The sequence below is a fragment of the Aspergillus nomiae genome, assembly GCF_001204775.2.
Source record: "Aspergillus nomiae NRRL 13137 chromosome Unknown contig00180, whole genome shotgun sequence".
Taxonomy (NCBI): domain Eukaryota; kingdom Fungi; phylum Ascomycota; class Eurotiomycetes; order Eurotiales; family Aspergillaceae; genus Aspergillus; species Aspergillus nomiae.
The window spans coordinates 40741-59523 of record NW_015378235.1 but is presented as its reverse complement, the minus strand read 5'-3'; the positions used below and the strand labels follow the sequence as shown (position 1 = coordinate 59523).

General features: G+C 47.9%; 7 protein-coding genes across 7 annotated transcripts; 3 read left to right on the top strand and 4 right to left on the bottom strand.

The window, feature by feature from the left end:
- Positions 1 to 110: 110 nt before the first annotated feature.
- ANOM_005783 (uncharacterized protein) lies at positions 111 to 368 on the top strand (the record flags this gene model as incomplete). The annotated part of the gene is made up of 1 exon (XM_015551040.1): positions 111 to 368. One exon carries the CDS (start codon positions 111 to 113, stop codon positions 366 to 368), a length of 258 nt encoding a protein of 85 aa, XP_015405857.1.
- A 470-nt stretch (positions 369 to 838) lies between these two features.
- ANOM_005782 (putative ubiquitin-protein ligase (Asi3)) lies at positions 839 to 7522 on the bottom strand (the record flags this gene model as incomplete). Its single annotated transcript, XM_015551039.1, has 5 exons — positions 839 to 3274; positions 3331 to 3799; positions 4322 to 6156; positions 6221 to 7425; positions 7474 to 7522. The coding sequence occupies 5 exons, from the start codon at positions 7520 to 7522 to the stop codon at positions 839 to 841; spliced, it is 5994 nt and encodes a 1997-aa protein (XP_015405858.1).
- An 801-nt stretch (positions 7523 to 8323) lies between these two features.
- ANOM_005781 (TauD/TfdA dioxygenase family protein) lies at positions 8324 to 9603 on the bottom strand (the record flags this gene model as incomplete). Its single annotated transcript, XM_015551038.1, has 5 exons — positions 8324 to 8437; positions 8493 to 8976; positions 9030 to 9097; positions 9162 to 9236; positions 9328 to 9603. 5 exons carry the CDS (start codon positions 9601 to 9603, stop codon positions 8324 to 8326), a joined length of 1017 nt encoding a protein of 338 aa, XP_015405876.1.
- Positions 9604 to 10243: 640 nt separating this feature from the next.
- On the top strand, positions 10244 to 12396 carry ANOM_005780 (putative vitamin H transporter; the record flags this gene model as incomplete). The annotated part of the gene is made up of 10 exons (XM_015551037.1): positions 10244 to 10432; positions 10510 to 10718; positions 10766 to 10835; positions 10889 to 11413; positions 11466 to 11500; positions 11555 to 11675; positions 11749 to 11849; positions 11911 to 11999; positions 12106 to 12244; positions 12309 to 12396. 10 exons carry the CDS (start codon positions 10244 to 10246, stop codon positions 12394 to 12396), a joined length of 1566 nt encoding a protein of 521 aa, XP_015405877.1.
- Positions 12397 to 12908: 512 nt separating this feature from the next.
- On the bottom strand, positions 12909 to 14722 carry ANOM_005779 (NEDD8-activating enzyme E1 regulatory subunit; the record flags this gene model as incomplete). The annotated part of the gene is made up of 2 exons (XM_015551036.1): positions 14269 to 14722; positions 12909 to 14210 (listed from the first exon to the last, which is right to left on the bottom strand). Exons 1-2 carry the CDS (start codon positions 14641 to 14643, stop codon positions 12909 to 12911), a joined length of 1677 nt encoding a protein of 558 aa, XP_015405879.1. The 5' UTR covers positions 14644 to 14722.
- A 1401-nt stretch (positions 14723 to 16123) lies between these two features.
- ANOM_005778 (ribose-5-phosphate isomerase RKI1) lies at positions 16124 to 17309 on the top strand (the record flags this gene model as incomplete). Its single annotated transcript, XM_015551035.1, has 3 exons — positions 16124 to 16161; positions 16306 to 16796; positions 16852 to 17309. 3 exons carry the CDS (start codon positions 16124 to 16126, stop codon positions 17307 to 17309), a joined length of 987 nt encoding a protein of 328 aa, XP_015405878.1.
- A 167-nt stretch (positions 17310 to 17476) lies between these two features.
- On the bottom strand, positions 17477 to 18693 carry ANOM_005777 (WD40 repeat domain-containing protein; the record flags this gene model as incomplete). The annotated part of the gene is made up of 3 exons (XM_015551034.1): positions 18665 to 18693; positions 18355 to 18610; positions 17477 to 18275 (listed from the first exon to the last, which is right to left on the bottom strand). Exons 1-3 carry the CDS (start codon positions 18672 to 18674, stop codon positions 17477 to 17479), a joined length of 1065 nt encoding a protein of 354 aa, XP_015405864.1. The 5' UTR covers positions 18675 to 18693.
- Positions 18694 to 18783: the final 90 nt, after the last annotated feature.

Below are 18783 nucleotides of genomic sequence, written 5' to 3'. Positions count from 1 at the left end.
CCATCAGTGTCCCCAACCCGGGACCCTCAAGTACCCCCCAAGCAACCACCACCACAACCGCAACGACAACAAGCACCGGCACCGGCACAGGGGCATCGCCCACAGGCTCCATGACCATCCCCACCGTATCCTCCAGCCCCAAGCCCTCGTCTTCTGCCGCTAGCTCTCCCCATGCCTCCTCGTCCCCAGGAGCATCCACTCGCACTGGTGGTGCTGGCGGCGGTGGTGGTGCAGGTGGTGCTTCACCTTCGGGCTCAGCTACGACCGGCTCAGCTACCCCGCCTCTTAAGACGAACGGGGCAGCACAAGTCACGGGGGGCTTTGCTGGTATAGCTATCGCTGCCGTGGCTGCGTATTACCACCTTTGATTCCTTTAGTTGGGGTCGATGTTTACCCTTCGGAGATGTCTCCCGATGATTGTCCTCCCTGCAAGGATTGAATGATAGTATGATGACTTAGGCTTGGGGTTTGTAATAATATAATTTTAATGATTGTCTTGCTTGGTTTTTTACCTTCTGTCTGAGCTTTTGGTTCTTTATTGCGGGGATTGTTTGCCTTTGTTGCTCTGTTTACCTACTTTCTACCTACCTTTGTTTATACAGAAACAGGTTTGGTTAATCTTAAACCATGTTGGATGATATGCGGTAGTACTATTCCTTTTGTACTCTTTAAGTATAATCAAGTATGTGAAGATAGTACATTTTATATGGAAGCTGAACTAAGAACGAAGAAAAGTGATGATGATGTAGTGATATGTATGTATTGGTATGTCCATGAGGGTAACGCCGTCGTAGAAGAACATTAAAAAAGTAATAGAATTGAATTGGAAAAAAGAAGTCTATGGTACCCATAGCCGCACGAATCCTCCAACGTCCTGGCGGCAAGTCACACAGCTCCCAAAATTGTTCATTGCGAGGCTCACCCTACACTCTTCGCAAACGCAGAGACATCGGCATGGCCATGTAATGACTGAACGTGGGTTTGTCTGACAGATAACACATGGTGGCCCGCTTGGCCCCAATCCCGAAGCACCAGATTCCCATGACTGCTCGTCAGCACGGACGGATGCGCTTGAGCGTCGGGAGAGGATAAGTTTCTCAAGTATCTCGCTCTCCTCTTCCATGGTAGGCTTTCGTTTCTCGGGTCTTATTTCCCGCGACATTCGAGATGACAATAATACCTGTGCCCTTTCATGCTCCATCTGTTGTTGAAAGCGACGTCGAGTCAGTATCCGACCTTCTTGACCGGCAGCGAGATGGGCAGCTAGGATGCGTGCCTCCTGTCTGCTTTCCTGATCACGCGGATCGAGCAAGCGCGCGAAAGAGCCAATATCCATCATTGATTCTTGTACGGTAGTGCTTTCGCGGGAGAAGCCCGAAGGGAAAGGATTATCGCGGGTGGGTGTACGACGACCGTCCGATTCATCCTCCCACTCAGAGTCTGCGGTCGTGGACATGGAGACGACACTGGTCGTGTCGTCATTGTCGTTTTCGGGAGGTGAGTAGTCTGAGCTCAAGTCCCGGTCACCCCATGAGCCCCCAGCCTTCCACCAGCCATAAAGCTTGTCATCAAGTCGCTGCTCATCCGACTGTTCCCAAAGCGTTGCGCCTGATAGTTCCCGCTTCCTCATTTCTGTTTCTACGTCGAATTCGTAGTCCGCGGGTAGCACCAACTCGCCAGTATCTGTCAAGATCCAGAAATCGAGGGACGCCGCTTCTTTGGCCTTCTGCCCCTGAGGTCGACTCTTACGTGGTCTTACTATTGTTTTCAGCCATTGTGGCCGGGCACTAATTCCCACCTTGCTCAACAGCTTGTCCAAGCCAAAAGCAGTCCATCTAAGGAGGAGATAGGAAATTCCACGAAAGAAAGCAAAGCCGTGGTAGCACCGGACCATGCCTCGGAAAGCCCCAACACCACCTGGATCTGTCTGAGTTCGAAGGGATCTGGATCCGTTCTTGGGCTTCTCGATCTTCTTCTCCCGGCCATATCCGCTTTCCCAATCGGAAGGCGCTTCTGGTAGATCAAAGTCCACAGATTCACCACCGCCAAAAGGAACATCGCTCGTATGGCTGACAGGGTCCCGTAAAGATCGCTTTTCTCGTGATGATTCGATCTCCGCCAACCTATCTTCTTCTAGCCATGTCATACTCCGAGCAACAACTCCTTTACCTTCGTTCAGAAACACCGCCTCACTGGCTGCAGTCAGGGCGGTGTATCCAATTCTCAACAGAGTGGTATAAAAGTCTTCGTGTCTATTAAATCGAATATTGTGAAACTGGGTAGCACCTTGCATATTCTCATGGGCCAACGTGAATCTCTCTCGAAGCGATAATGGCTGAGGAGTATCGGCAGGAAGGGAAAAAGCTGTGACGAGGAGAGCAAGCATATAGATCACAGCACATGTGATAATGCCCGATAGGATTAGCAGATGTGGTACGAATCCCACGATGCAAACTGTGGGAAATTTCAGGACCACGTTCTCGCTTCCCACAGACGAGCCTTTCAGCAAGCCCCATGCCATGGTAGACATGAAGCAAAGGCCCCAGAATGCCGTATTGAATAATCGGTACCGGCTCTGTTTACCAAGCACATCTAGGACGTTCGAGGTGAGGCTATTGCAACATGATATCAAAGCGATCAGAAGTAACTCTGGGGTCACATTCATCCGCTCGAGAACTTGAGCCCTACTCAGTAGATGAAGGGTGGATTGGGCACTTTCTCCCAAGTCATCTTTGCTAGCACTTTGTTTGGGTAGACCAAACAGTCCTAGCCCAAGAGTTTGGCTGATTGTAGACTCCGCCTCGGCAAATGCAAGAGAGTGCTCGAAAATAGACATACCAGCCTCCGTAACCACTGGTCTTCCCTGTAGCGCGCACGAAAGTGTTTCTACAAAGTGACTGAGGCACAGCCGGAGGAACACCGGCCAGAGAAGCACAAACGATCCATAGGAGATATCCGAGGAACTAGCGGGCCGGGCCATGTTCATTGCACTGCAAGACTGCTCATCCGTCTCCCATGACAAAAGCGTGGAGCTGAGCGAATACAGAAACCCTCCACCACCAGCATGATCAAATAACAAACGTTTCCCGGGAGTGCCGTACCGAATGAGCGAGTAATCGGTCGACGTCTGGCAACGGATCGCGCGGAGTAGTGAATGGATTTGAGATATAAAGAGAAGGATCGGTATAATTCGTAAAGCTAGTCGCCGGCTCCAATCAAGATGAAGGTGTCGTCGGGTAGACGCATATATGGTGATCCTGTTTAGAACAAGGGCCTTTGGTCTATTAGGGCAGGAACATCACGGGAACAATCTGGCAGGTAGAACTTTACCACGGTGAAGCAAGCCAAAGACCATCGACTAGTCAAGTAGGAAAAGAAACCACTGAACTTGATAACAGCCTGGAAGATGTCGGTGAGATGGTAACCCGAGTCGGCCTGCGCGGCGGCTTCAACGATGCCTTCTCTGGCAGCATCCGCTGCTGTCTGTGTCGCTTCTATCGCTGCATCCCTTGCTGGTCCTGCAACTTCTGAGGCCCCCAAATATGTTGTCATACTCGATAACCCCACTAGCCGGTTGACATGAGACGAGAGGGCGGAGAAACGGCGGAACGGGGCGGCGAGCAGTTCGCGCGCGGACGAGGATAGTGCAGAGGTAGCGGCAGCCGGGATCGTTGTATTTAGAGATTGCGCAGCGGATGTAGTCACAGGTGCGTTCACTGTCCCTTGCAAGACAGACATGGCTGGCTGCTTGGTTGGACGGCACTTGCCGGCCTGCTGGGCTGGATCCGAAGTGTTCAGACTTCAAGTACAAGACATTCGCAGCGAGATCAGCCGTTCGCGGTAGGATGAGGTTACCCGAGTGAATAGCGGTATCAGAGTGACGGAGATCCTGAGTGCATCATGTCCTAGAACATGAGCCTAGATGTCAGCGAGAGTATTGAAGATAGGTCGCAGTTCCCTTTAGTTGTTGTCAACTCCCTAAGTCCGGCGCTAATCCAATCTGGGAGAATCCGCTGGTTCCGCACGTGCCTCGCTGTAGCTGACCAACGCCAAGACGACGGAGTACAATATCTAATTGTCAGTAATAGCATCTCTCTCGAAGAGAATGGTTTCATTAAATTACGCAAAAATACTCAAATGCCATCTCATCAACGAGGTAGTATCTCCAAAAGTCTATTCTGGGCATTTTAAAGCTAGCATCTGATCAATTAACAAAATAGCTGTTTGACCCTTTCTCGTGGGTTACAGAGTGTTGCTAGCTTTCCCAATTGCCAATATCATCATAAACGACCGAAAAAAGAAAAAGAAAAAAACCAAGAACTAAATGGTGTCTTCCATGGACCTCATTAAACTTTGGAGAACAAACGTACTATCCGTAATGTCTCCCTTTCTCACAGGCTCGCCAGATGCAAGTTGATACAACTCTCCATCTCGTACTACCCAACTGTTGAGTAGACCTTTTCCACCTTTCGAAATTGAAGGGAAGATGAAACCCTCACCAAGGTCTGCGACTAAACTGGGAAGGGCTTTCCATTCACTGCGCGAAACAAGGTCTTGGTCAAAGGAGGACTCAAGTCGATATTCATAGACGAACGTCATACGCTCCTGGCCGAGTCGACTTACTCGTCCAATAGCCTGGTTAATGATTGACTTGGACAAGCCCACTGAGAGAAGATGAACGTTGCGGCAGAGATTTTGTAGATTAATGCCAGCAGCATTGACATTATACGTACATATCAATACCATGCATTCATCGTGTTTCTGTGTAAACCGCTCGATGAGATTCATCCTCTCATCACGAGTCAGTGCAGCATGGAAAACCTCCGCATCAATATTGGCTTCTTTGAGAATGGCTGCAACATAGATCTGCTCAGCAGGAAACTGGGTCCAAACCATTGCTTTTTCGCCATGAACAATTACCTGATCACGCAAGACGGGAAGCATAGCCCTCATTTTGGGCGAACCCTTTAGGAGATACTCGAGAACCCAGGTTCTCCGCGTTTCGACTATCGATTCGATACTCTGGTAGATAGACTTTTGGTATTGAGGATTCAATTTCCTCACTATGGTTCGTGCGAAGACTGTCCCTAAAGTCCCTTCTTCCAACTTCCTGCAGGCATTGGGTATCTTGGTTGCGTAGAGCGTATGCTTGAGATAATCGAAACCTAGCCATGAGGTTAAAAGACAAAGGTTGCGGAGTTTAGACATGTTCCAAACCACTTTGGTCGGATCTTTTGGATGCTTCATGAAAAGTCCATCGAAATGAGGAACAGAAACTCTAGCATACATATCTTGTTCCTCTCGGCTGAATACCACAGTGCAGACTCTGCGATGCGTTGGTGGTATGTCACTGCCTATCATCCTTGAACCGAATGACTGCAAACGAGACGTTAAGGCTCTTCTAACCATTGTTTGCCCAAAGACAACACGTAAGCGCTCGCCTGCCGCCATTGGCGGCACTTTTTTGTCCAGGATGTACTCTTCCACTGCCTCCCTCGTGCAGCAAATGTACCTCGCAGGGTTTCCAGGGGGGGATTTGAAGATATCCCTCCCTAACTTCTTTAATACATCCTTATCCGCTTGAGAAGGCGGATGAAACAGTAGTGGAATATATCCACGCATGTCTTCACGAGAGTTGTAAATAGGAGTGGCAGTCAATAGTAGATAGAAGCTGGCCTTCAACCAGTAGACCACAATGGACTGTGAGGTATCCGGATTTCGAAGTGTATGCCCCTCATCAATAATCACATCTGAAAAGCACCCTTCAAGGAGATGCGGAAACTTCGGTAGGGAACCTGGTATATCCTTCGTATAATCCAGACCTGTTTTTCTACACCATGCCTTCACAGCGGCGGGCCCATGGCGGTTGCTCAGTGTTTTATAAGAAGTAATAACCACTGTCCGACCATTGATTGGTGAACCATCAAACAGCTCATGTTCCTTATGCAGTATAGTCTTCAGTGGCTGTATGCCCTCTTTAGATGCCCTGTTGCCATAATACAACACAACTCGCAGCTTGCCTGTAACCCGAGTGATCTCTGCACACCATTGCATGACGAGTGACGGAGGCAAGACGACCAGGAATGGTTTACCTTGCGGGAGTTCTTTTCTTTCACTCATTGCCTTTTTAAGAGATTGGTTATAATCTTCCCATATCTATAGCTTGGTTAGTTATTCGTTGATTAGCTTATTTGGTGAACACGTTGGTGACAGTGCAGACCTTGAGCATTAACGCAATGGCCTCCCACGTCTTTCCTAGCCCCACAGAATCGCCCAGGATAGCACCTCGAACCTTAGTATTTGCACGAATATCAAGCAAACGGGCTATGGCAACCGGTTGCCAGAACTTTAGAACAGCTGATCGGTTCATAGATCTCATTCGTGGTGCCCTGGGATTTGCGATTTTGAGAATCTGACAGGCCTCTTCGTGATTGTCTATCTGATATTCAGGATTGTCTAGCATCTTTCGATGCTGTTCAAATTGCTCCAATGATTCTTCCGTTGGAATGATCAACATGGAGGACTCAAAGTCACTCGTGTCAATCTCTGCAGCCATACTTGCTTCTAGGTCTGCCGTCTTTTCAATTTTCATTGGGTCAAAATGATCAGTCTGGCTGTTCACTGACGGATATAAGCCATCAACAGAATGGTCCAGAGTAGGTTCCCAAGCGGTGTTTAGGTTGATTGATAGCTGTCCTAGATTTTCAATCTGTTCATCCACAGACGACGTCTCAACTCTCTTTAGGGCTTCGGATATATGTTGGAACTGCCAGTACTTTTCCTGCGGATTGTAACATGGGGACGATCTGGTCAAGATAATCCGCTCTCTTGGATGAAGCATCTCCTCGCGCCACTTATCTATCGTTAGATCTATCAGCTCAGGCTCTTCGGTGCTTAGGTGATCCGATTCCTGCTCGTCTGCGTCTAGATCCACGCAAAATAATGGGTCTTCTTCGGACTTCTGATAACGCGGGCGCTTGCCTATTACAGAGTTTCCATTAGTGCTTCTCAAGTAGCTCAGAAGAGCCCAGACGATGGCTTCCATGAATGACTCGGGAAGGTTTTTCCTGAAGAAAACGCCCTGGTTAGACCTGTGATTCTCGGTCTTAACCATACACACAAAGCGTGCTAGATGATCAGCAAGGTCCCATTCGTCTTTCTCAGGAAATCGCGCGCTATATCTCGTTTGTCCGTTTGCCTCCCCCCGAGCCAGCTTCTCTAAAGCCACTTTTCGACAGATTCTGACGGGTTTTCCTGACTTTGGCTTGGATAGACAGTCGCTGTACAGCTCTTTCCACCAGGGGGCAACTAATGAACTCCTTAGCCACTCAAGCCATTCACTATGAGTCTCAAGCTTGAGGATCTTTTGAAGCGCATTCTTTCCTCTTCCTGGTGTGAACTTTTTGTGGACTCCGTCATTTTTCTCTACTTTTCGTTAGCATATGGAAAGGTTACGAGCGTGCTTTTTCTTACCATGTTCGGTATGACCAAGGTCAAGATCAGAATCAGTGTCAGACGTCATGGTGCAGTTTCGAAAACTAGTAAACCAAATCGGTGTCGGTGTATCGGTCACAGTAATGGGGAAGTGATCAAGTAGCCAGGGGAAGACAGTGATAGATTAAAGCCGGGGGCGTTGCAGTCTGAGGCTTTGGATATGGTAGGAGTATGGAATCAGGAATGAGAGGTGTAGAGATTTAGAATACTTTATGAATGTTGTGACAGTTAAAGTTTAATTCATAGGGATATCAGCCATGTAAGATTGAGGAAAGAGACGATCTGCGGGATTTAGAAAAGATGTGACCAAGCACGATAGAATGGATAGTGTCTCTGAATCCTGAAATGCATAAAATGGTTGAAGAATAGATTAAGACAGTGGGAAGGGGTTGCAGGTAAGCTTGATGATAAGGAAATATGTAGTCTGGGTTAGGTGTATCAGAGGTGAAGTGATGATGATCTAGTGGAAGATGGAAAGTGAGGATGATCTCGTGGAAGAGAGAAAGTGAGAATCATTAGTGGAAGAGGAAGGTGAGAGATCATAGAATAGCATTGAAACATTCTATGAGTGTAGGACACATTAAGAAGATCAAAGGGTATGGGAGGAAGATGGTAGAAGTGATCACCTGGGAATTAAGAATTGACAAGCAAGGGTGAGGTTACAGATTTTCTGGGAGAGATAGTAAAAGATTGAGTGACCGAGATTTGAAGCACTTAAATACTGTCTTGAGATTCAGGAGATATATGTATAGCTTTTCCTCCTCATCACTTGGCACGTTCACATCTCCGAATAGGCTCGATATATTGTATAGAACTACGCGGCGTTCTTCTAGGTTTTGTGCACGGAAACTGCCTGGGGTTGGCTGCCATATGCAATGATTCTAACCATATGTCGGCGGTCACCATCCTCGAAGTCTGGCACAGCTGAGTGGGCAACTGCTCTCTAATACGAAGGTCAGCAAACTCTTCACGCTGATGTATGATGCTGCGGTACGTACTTGATCCCATACCACAACAGTTCCTTTCTCCCATGAAACCCGACAACTGAAATCCAATGATCGAATATGATTATGCAGAAACGCTATCAGGTTTCCCGACTCCTCGGGTTTATAGCCAACGACCTGTCTTGCGATGGTCGGGTTCACAAATAACGCGGACTCGTGGGTGACAGGATGCTCGATAATAAGCGGATGTTCAGTTTGTACTGCCTCCTTCAGTGCTCTTTCCTGCCCAATACGCGCAACCTCCCCCACACTGGCACTGGTGTGTAGGAGTTTCAACGGATGTAGGCCTTCACGAAAAGTGGGTGAGAGGGCTTGATAGGCAGCTGTCAGTGATGTGAATGCGGTATCCCCGCCGCCAGACGCAGGTGTCTCAAGAACCCAGAAGAATGTTACTCCAGGTGTGTTGGGCGTGAATGTCTGGTCGATGTGCCAAAGATCATAGCTGGTACGTGTTCCAAGCAAATTGCGCAGATTTCCACTAGAAGTCAATCAGCCGGTGGGAGAGACGGTTCGGAGGGAAGACTTTCATACACTTTTTCGTCTGCATACACCACCTGGAACTCAGGACTAGTTCCTTGTGGGTATCCCATTGTCGGATGCTATGCAACTAGGGCATCAGTTTATGTGAATTGCACGTCATTGCGAAGCTTATCATGCGCGAACCTGATGGAGTGGCCCATAATGAGCTGCGATATCCCGCTGTCGGCCTGTCCCAATGTCGGCAAAATCTTGGTCTCTCTGCACCACTCGTTAGTTAATATTCGGTTGATATAAACAGTAAAGAGTGGCGCGCTATATTATGGAAGGGATTGAAGTTAGGTCATCATACAAATACGAGCACGCCTCTCTGGGCAGCCAACAGTGCTATTTGATCCAAGCCTTCCGTACTTAATTGACTTAGCTGCACTCCTCGTATTTCCGTTCCAATACGTGGAGTTATGTTCTTAATCTGGCTGTCTGTAGTGTAGATCTCTGGTAAGGAGGGATCTGCGCGACATCCTGCTTCGGGAATATCCTGGAGTGGAACCCGCAGAGTTGGAGTGAACCCTTCCGGACGGACAGGGAGGTAAGAGGGGTAGAGAGGGGCAGAATCGTTGTTAGGCATGATATCTAAGATCTATTAGACATTGATATTACAGATCTGGCCACTAGATAATAGTAGCAGAACTTGATGTTACAGTCTATGCCGATCAGGCTAGGGCCAGGTTATATAGACGGTTATTATATGCTGTGGCGCCACTACAACGATTATACCCCTCCATTCTCTATGACCCCAGTCGAATCCTTGTTGCTTCTGAAGGGATTTAATAAAATTAAACCGGAGGGATTCCGAAAAAATTACCTATTGTGGTCACCACCTTAGAGCCTGTGTCAAATGATACAACGATCCGACATGATGATGCCTTACAAGCCAAGAAATACACCATCAACACCCACTCACATATGGTGTATTGCAGAGACGCAAGCTCTTCCAAGTTCCAACACTAAGCGAGGACGTGCATATCATTTTCTAACTTACAATTCTTGGCCATCTTAAACCTTTGGTCTTTTGCAAAAGCCCAATCAGACTTTGTATTAACCACTGGGCTACAGGCGGCCAACGCCGCAGACCATCGATGATACCTATCGCGCCATAGACAAATGCGAGATTCCTTCCAGCATATAAACCTTCTGTCTCCGATAAAGGAATGCTATTCAAACGGGTACGACGTATCATGCTAAAGGCTTATATACCCAGTTGAAGTATGGCGACGACCAAAAACAGTGTGGTTATTGAACAACACCCTTCGGATGATGAGAGTCCACGCGTTACAAAAAGCCGAGGATGGGAAAACTCAATTTTATCAAAACTCTGCAATGACAGGGAGCGTCTGGTGGTTCTTAAAATTGATTTCCTGCTGTTGACATGGGCGTTTGTTTCTGGTTTGACCAAGGTCGGTTTCCCTTGATGCGCGACATAATCCGGACAAATGTTTTCTTTTAAAAGTAAAACTAACTAGGTGAACTGCAGGACATGGACCAGTCTGCAACTACTCAGGCATACGTTTCAGGAATGAAGGAGTCCCTCAGTCTTTATGGCAATGAACTCGTGGAATTCACAACATTCTTTTCTATCGGATACGCTATAGCAATCGTGCCTTCGCAGCTGACGCAAACGAAGATTAGGCCATCTGTATGGCTTCCAACCTGCGAAATTATTTGGGGTGCATTGAATCTGGCGTAAGCGTCCCTCCTCGAAGCTTTCTAAAGCATGCTAATGCACATAGCAGTACATTTGCCGCAAAGAATGCAAGAACAGTATATGCATTGAGATTCTTTTTGGGGGTCTTCGAGTCCGTAAGTACCATCCCACCATTTTAAGCTAGAGATATAGACACTGAAAAGGGTAGACCTCTTGGCCGGGCCTTGCCAGTCTGCTGTTCAACTGGTGTATGTCAAAGGATATCGCATTCGTATCTCTGTTTCAAACTAAAAAGAAGTCTAGATACTCCCCAGGAACTGGGAACACGCCTGGCAATCTTCGGTGTCAGTGGCACGGCAGGCAATATGTTCCTTGGAATTTTACAGGCAGCCTTATACAAGAATCTAGACGGCGCAGGCGGACTACAAGGATGGCAATGGCTGTTCATTGTCACGGGTTGTATAACGATGGCATGGGGCATCCTTGGCCTGTTCATTATCCCCGATTCTCCAAGTATTACCCGGGCGTATGGTTAACAAAACAGGAACGCATAATTGCTGTAGACCGCATGGCGAGCCATGGGATTAAGACGAACGAACTTGTCAATCGAAAAGTTGTTCTTGAGAAAATTCGTGCTCTCCTAAAAACCCCACTGAGTTGGCTCTATATCGCTGCATATCTTCAGTATGCATGGAGTCAGAGGTGCAACTCATATTTCCTGCTATACCTAAAGGTATATCTCTCTTACTTGTGATGGTGGTAAAGTTGGATACTAATCCACATAGGGCCTAAAAAATGATAATGGTGAACAGCTATATAGGTAAGCTACATAATGCCGTCCATAGCTGTGAAGATAATCTTTTAACGGAAGCAGCACGTACACTGTCAACCTCATTCCATTGGGCGGATACGCAATTTCTATCGTCACCAATGTCGGTTTCAATTATCTGAGTGACAAGAAGCAATGGCGATGGCAAGTGGCCGTCTCTACAGCGGTAGGTGGATTTTCACACTGATTTACACATTATAATCGCCTTTCTATCAGCAGTTTGTCTAACACTACCAAAGCTGCTGCAAGTCCTCTGCTGTTCTGTCTTATCCGCCTGGCCCGATTCCACACCGACAGTCATGGCCTTCTACTTCATGACCTTTGCTACCAGTGGGTGGGGGTATGTCCTGCGCTTCTAGCTCTCATATTACACATCCTGTTAAGCTAAAACTATCTATTAGGTATGCACTACTAGCTTGGATCGGCGAGATCCTTCGCAAAGAGCCCGAAGTCCGATCAATTCTCGTAGCTCTAACTGTTACGCTTGTGTGTATGTTTAGCTCATCGAGTTCTGTGTTTTCACCCTCCCTCTTTTTTTTTCTTCCTTGATGCCATTGAATATTGTTATTATCACTTGCTAATCTCTATTCAAAAAGACGTCGGCCATGCGACAATTCCACTTCGTATTTGGAGAACGTCAGATAGTCCGCGGTATCCTATTGGGTTCCCGTTGTCGGCTGCTTGGGCAGCTGGGAGTATTGTTTCAATGATGGGGATCGAATTTTACATCAGGAGGTAAGGATTTCGTAACCAAATTACCTTGGTTAGAAGTCCTGTAGCTAACGTATGGATTGATCAGGCACCAGGAAATTCTGGAGAATGGTCTTAGTGGGGTTCCACTGGAAGAGGATCAGAGATCAGCTAGGGATATCTTAAAGGATACTTGATGATATGAATGCATAGTGGATGCTCTTCGGAAACTTAGATATGACTTGATATCCGGTTTATATAGATACATCTATGCAGATGCAGTGCAATTCCCATATTCTCCGGCGTTGTACCACGCGTCTTCCAATCCCATAGTTCTATATTGCAAACCATAAAATGCGAGTAACCAAGAACATAGTATTTGACATGTGCTATAGTTAATTTGATAGATCTTTCACCTCCCGGAAGTGCACGGTTTCCTTCCTCGCATAGTCAGTGAGGCCTAGACTTCGATCTGGCGAGAACTTCAGTGGACATTCTCAGCCTGGAGACAACATGACAAAGTTCGCGTAAGCCGTGACACAGGAAATATCCATAAAGTAGACTAGAAGAGAGTTTATGACAGTTAAAAGTCGGGAACAGCCCCGGCAGAGGAACTACTCGTAGAAGAATCTTCCAATTCATAAATTCATTTCATTGTAGATTGACTCCTTAGGCGAACCCTGCCATAGCAGCTCAGTGCACAACCGCATCACAATGTGTACATCTCGCTACGGCTTCGCACTCCATCGAAAATGCATGTGTTATCCAGCGGTACATACTGCCGTGTGATAACCTTGAGTGCCTCCTGTGCGACCAAGCCACCAGTAAGAGACGAGATATTATGCAGCTCGCCGCCTTCTGTCCGGCGTAGTTCTTGGGTGGCTTCCAAAATGCGTTCCCGAGCGTCCTGACCAACTGCAGATTGGTCATTGGCCGTGAGCGCAGAAAGGACACGATCAATCTGAGCGTCCCACGCCACCTCGTCATCAATGGATCCACTGGGAATTTTTCCTTCTTGGAGGTCGGTAACAACATTGTCCAGGACTTGAAAGGCAACGAGGACAGGGATGAGAGAGTCAGGTATACTTATATTGTTGCGGATCGCCTTAAGTGTCTGTACTTCGCCATCAATTTCAGGGATATTGCGTCCACGAATAACCTTGATGTGAGCGGCATTCTTGCAAAATATTTCGATGTCCTTCTCTAGAACCTCAGCAGACCGGGATCCTATTTGGGACTCGATTCTTCTGACTATATTTGTGACTTCCTCTACATCTTTTCTCGCCTTCGACTTGTAGATGTTCTGAAGAGAGACATAGTCTGCCGACTGGGCTTTCATATCGGGCAGTGAGCCGGGAAGAGGCAGCACATTATGCTGCTGGAAGAACTCCTGAACTGCAGATGCGATAATCCAGAAATCGGCCGAGTCGGCTCGAGGGTTTTTGCACTCGTCCATCTCAAAGATCTCGCGAGTCGAGCTGCGTAAGCTAAAGGGGTTCAACGATTTCAATACTGCCGCAACAGCCTCATCATAGTTCTCTTCGCCGCCTTCAGGGTTACTCGTTCTTGCGCTAGAGCGCACCATCTCCCTGAACTCAGACTTTTCCTTGTAATTCGCTGGAAAGTTGCCGTTGTGTGTCTCCTTCCATTTCTCAAGGTAGTGGAGAAGTAGTAATAGGTATGGAACATGACCATGTTGGTGATCATCCAAGGTCTCCAAATCACTGATTCGAGAAGCAGCTTCTACCAGCTCTGGCCAAGGGTTGAGCAGACGGAGATCCTGTGTTGTCTCCGGATCTGGATGGGTCTCTACTATAGGAAACAGGGGCGGTAATTGGAGTGAGAAGGCGGAGTAGAATCCAACAGAGCGTGTATACAAGACTGGGATGTTTAGCTCATTGGCAGCCTTGCAAAGAGCATCTAAAGAGGGTCGCTTCATAGGACCAGAAACTAACACCAGTCTATGCTGTGCGAGGAATTCTGGATCCTGTCTCAGAAGTTCCGTAATTGACTGAAGACAATGTATCAGCATATAAAGCTATTTAAGGACAGATCCCCCTATCCCATACCTTTGACTGGAAGCTCCCTTCTACGTCTGGGTTCAATTCTTTTAGTAATCGGCAGGTCTCTGCGGCCCTAGGCTTCCCCAGGCTCTGTTCTTCGAGGAAGAAATTAACTCCAAGGTCCGCCTCAGTGACAGTAGCAGGATCCACGATAGTAAATCCTCCAATTCCAGGAAGGACAAGGTTCTTCAGTGTTTCGACACCCACTACACCTGATACGCCAGTGCTCTGGTTGCTCCATGGGCCATCAGAGTTGACCAAAAGTACACGAGACTCCTCTAGAGCCTTCTGACCACTTGCAGCCCATAGCCGCAGTTGTCGATCATATTTTCTTTCTTTGGATGATGGCCCAGTCAGGGCACTAGGAAAAGCATCAGTCATGAGGGCGGGGAAGTGAAAGAGAAATGGTGAGGAATAGGTGAGAGTAGCAGAGACACGCTATCAAGTCACTGGTACGACCAGATTGCTAGTACTGCCTCAGACAGGCGATATAATATCAAGCATCTGACAATTGTTGAAAGCCAGTAGTAGCGGTTGACAATGGTTCTGCAGTAATCCGTAGTAGACGCTGCATGCCCACGTGACGGGTAGCTAACACCCTGGGAACGGTTAAGTGCGTGGAGTCGGAGGGGCAGAGCGTTCCTGGACCTCTGTGACATGACGGGCAGAAATGGGGACCGCCAAGCTGACCGCCGGGCACATCTTGCTATTGCAATCGTTTTTCAGGTAAGCTAGTTGATTAAAACGAGATAATGATAATAATCAATTTTCCGTCCTTTGGCATCAATTGCTTAGACTAGTAGCATCCCCACGATCAGTACCTGCCCCGTACAGAGTGATGCATCTCTAAAAATGAAGGAGGTTGGGTGAAGCAGACTTTCAAGCCATGCTCCCGAGCATGGACAAGCAAACATCTCGAGCCATGTCAATTTTCTCAACAGACTAGAGGGTTCAGAAAACCAGCGGGCGATCGATTTCGGAACAGCCATGGCCAAAATTTCACATACGAACCCCAAGATCGGACACACGATGAAATTATCCGGTCTTCCGCATGTATCACAGCAGGCGGCCCTGGGAGATGTTTTGGGCTATGCTCTCCTTTTAATATGGAGAACGGGCTCCGTAGGTCTATGGAGAGTAGATACTTGGGCTATTTGTCCATCAGGTCCAGAATGCTCATTGAACATTCGGTGTCAAGGTCATACCAGGGTGACAGGTGGATTGCTCTTGTCTTATTGGCGCAGAGAAAAAGCCTTAATAGGACAGAGTTAACCCTATGGTTGAACTTACACAGATTATAGCTTTACAATATCGAGGGCCGCGATGATTGAGGGGCAACTAGCCTCATACATGGACAGATCTTGCTAGTATTCGTAGAAGCTCAATCTGACAGTATAATAAGGTCTGGCTTTACTTCTAGTGGTTTATATGGCCTACATACTGAGCACAGGTCAGCTAACTACTCATATAGTAGCAGCATTCTACAGTTAATATATTCTCTTAGTTTATCTGGAATCTTATGTACTCAAAGTTGGAGCTGTGGTAATTTTTTATTCAAAAAGATGAAATCTCTCTTTTCTTACCTGGTTTAAGCTGTACCGGGTCACGCTGGCCTTTATTCTAACCACACTGGTGTTTGCGTCTGGATTACTGTACTGGGTAATCCTAACCGCTGACAGCTGAGGCCATGCATGGCGGCCTGAGGCTGTCTCAAGCACTATGACGACACAACCCCACCACTGGTCAAAAGCCCCTTTCACCATTGCGACAATCAACATAAACTCGGCAATTCGCAGGGACGTTATCATTAGGTGTGTTTGGTACAGGTGTTACATATCCATTGAGCCTCAATTGCTGTGCCATGTTCCTAGCAATTTCACGTGGCTGCCAATTTACCGTGTAAGTCACGATTTACCGGGACGTTCCTTGGGATCGCATTTTGAATCCCCACCTTCAGGGCAATTGCGGTTCTTACCCCCAGTTAATTCCTGCCGCTAGAGCACTTTAACCTCCGGTATAGCCCGCCTAATCATATTTATACAGATTGCGATCCTCGTTCCCCTCATCCTTCTCCGCTCACCCTCGTCTGCGTCTTCATACCTTTCGTCCCTCGTCTCCCCCAGTCTTTCCTGCAAACTTTCGTCTTAAATCCACAATGGCCGATCTTATCGAATCCGCAAAGCGCGCAGCCGGTCAGGCTGCTGTGAAGAACCACTATCCTAAGGATGCCAAGTATGTGGGCATTGGCAGTGGTTCCACCATCGTCTACGTTGTTGAGGCCATCAAGGAGTCTGGTGTCGATACCTCTCAAACCAAATATGTGCCTACAGGCTATCTTTCCAAACAGCTCATCGTCTCCAATGGCTTGACAGCCGTTGAATTTGACTCTCTTCCCGAAGGAACCGTGCTGGACATTGCCTTTGATGGAGCGGATGAGGTCGATGACGACCTCAACCTGATCAAGGGCGGCGGCGCCTGTTTGTTCCAGGAGAAGATTGTCGCCCTCCAGGCCAAGGAATTTGTCTGCGTTGCTGGTCAGTGGACCTGGTATTGAATAAAAATCCTCCTATCAAGACTAACCAAAAGCAGACTCCCGCAAACTTCAGTCTCGTCTCCTTTCGAACTGGAAATACATCCCCATCGAGGTGGCCCCCATCGCTGCCAGCCGTGTCCTTGGAGAACTCAAGGAACTTGGTAGCATCTCGCCTGCTCTTCGTTTGAACCCTACTGCTCCGGAAGGCGCACCCAAGCCCACCCCTTTGAAGACCGACCAGGCCTTCAACCTCATTGACGCTCCCTTCAAGACCCTTCTTACCAAGGCAGATATTGCAGCCGGGCAAGATGGCAGTGGAAAGGATGGAGTTTGGGAGGTCGAAGCCCTTTCTCGGGCCATCAAGCAGATTCCTGGTGTCTTGGATGTTGGTATCTTCTCCGGTGAAACTGGCCCTCAGGCGCAGGCTCGTGGGGGTACTGGAGGTCAGAAGCCTATCGCCGCGTACTTCGGCATGCCTGACGGCTCCGTGTCCGTTAGGAAGGCTTCTGCTTAACCACTTATTTCCCGAGACGATCTAGACATGTATACATAACAGTGGAACTAAAAATGATACCATTTGATGCTAGCGTAATCGGATTCCTTACACTGTCTACCTAGACAAGGGTTCAAATTCCATTTCCAGTCGTGATAATTAGATGTTCATAGTAAAGCTACGTAATTCTATTTCGCACCCTTGCCCTTGGCCTCTGTCTCACCAAGTTCGCGCACATAAATCTTGACCGCCCCCTCAACAACGTCATCTTTCCCATCTTCAAATCCTGGGCTGACAGCAATGGCCAGGTACTTCCCATTACCACTGAAATCCACGGCAGCAACACTAGACTGGTACTTCTGATACTGCCTGATTCTCCTCTTCGCAATACCATCCCAGAGAGCAACCACACCATCACCACCTCCGGACGCAAAGGTTCCATGTACGGGGTGGAATGCAAGAGTGTTCACGGGGTATACCACATCGACATCATCAGCCGTTTGGCGATGGCACTTGAAAGCATATTTCCGTGCTTGCGATTCAGCAGAGGGATCAAACCATTCAACAGCGACTCGACCCTCAATGCTCGAAGAAGCGTAACCCGCATCATCAGGCATACATGCCACGCACCGTGTCATAAACTTAAGACTGCTTTCTCTCCGCTGCCACGGTTCGACCTCGACCTTGTTCGGAACAGTACCATCCAACTGAGCCGTGAGGACAGATAGCGCCTTCAGATCATAGATATGCAACGCGCGTGAGGCCATTGCGACGACCAGCTTCGTAGCGGTGAGAGACATGGAGAAGGGCTTGGAAGGAAGGGGAATAATCGAAGGTATGGAGTCCGGAGCATCGATGCGATGTACGTGTAATGTGGAGTCCCAAGATGCCGATATCACCAGTTGATGTTCCTTGCTGTAAACGACGCTTCGAACGCCGGCTTCATGGCTGCTAAGCACGGTCTGGGTTGATGTCGCTACATCAATCCTGCAGATTGTTAGCACTGCATTACACTTTCCCATCTCTTGGTATCTTCACTGAGGAAGGAAAATGCGGCTGGACTCACTTCCTAACGTCCCAATCCAAACCGGCCGTGTAGATCTCGTCCTCGGTTGCGCCGAAGCACACATCAAGTACCGGAGCACGGTGCTCGAATTTCTGTAATAGTTTGCCCTCTCCTACATTCCCGTTTTCATCGCGCAGCTCGTAAAGGTACACATTTTTGTCCCAGGATGATACAACAACTCGTGTGGAATTAGGGTCGGGAGAGAACTTCAAGGCGGAGATGGCATCAGTCGGTGGAGACGCGACAATGAACTGGTCTACAAGTGCATTAGCCAGGTATGTAAGTTATGCCATAAGAAGATTATACATACTCGACGCCATGATTGCGCAAGGTCAACGGGAAAAGCCAATTGAAGCAGCAAGGCAGATAGTTGTTGATCGGCCGGCGTCATCGCAGCTTTGGTCCTTCAGATCATTTTCTGCCGCATAA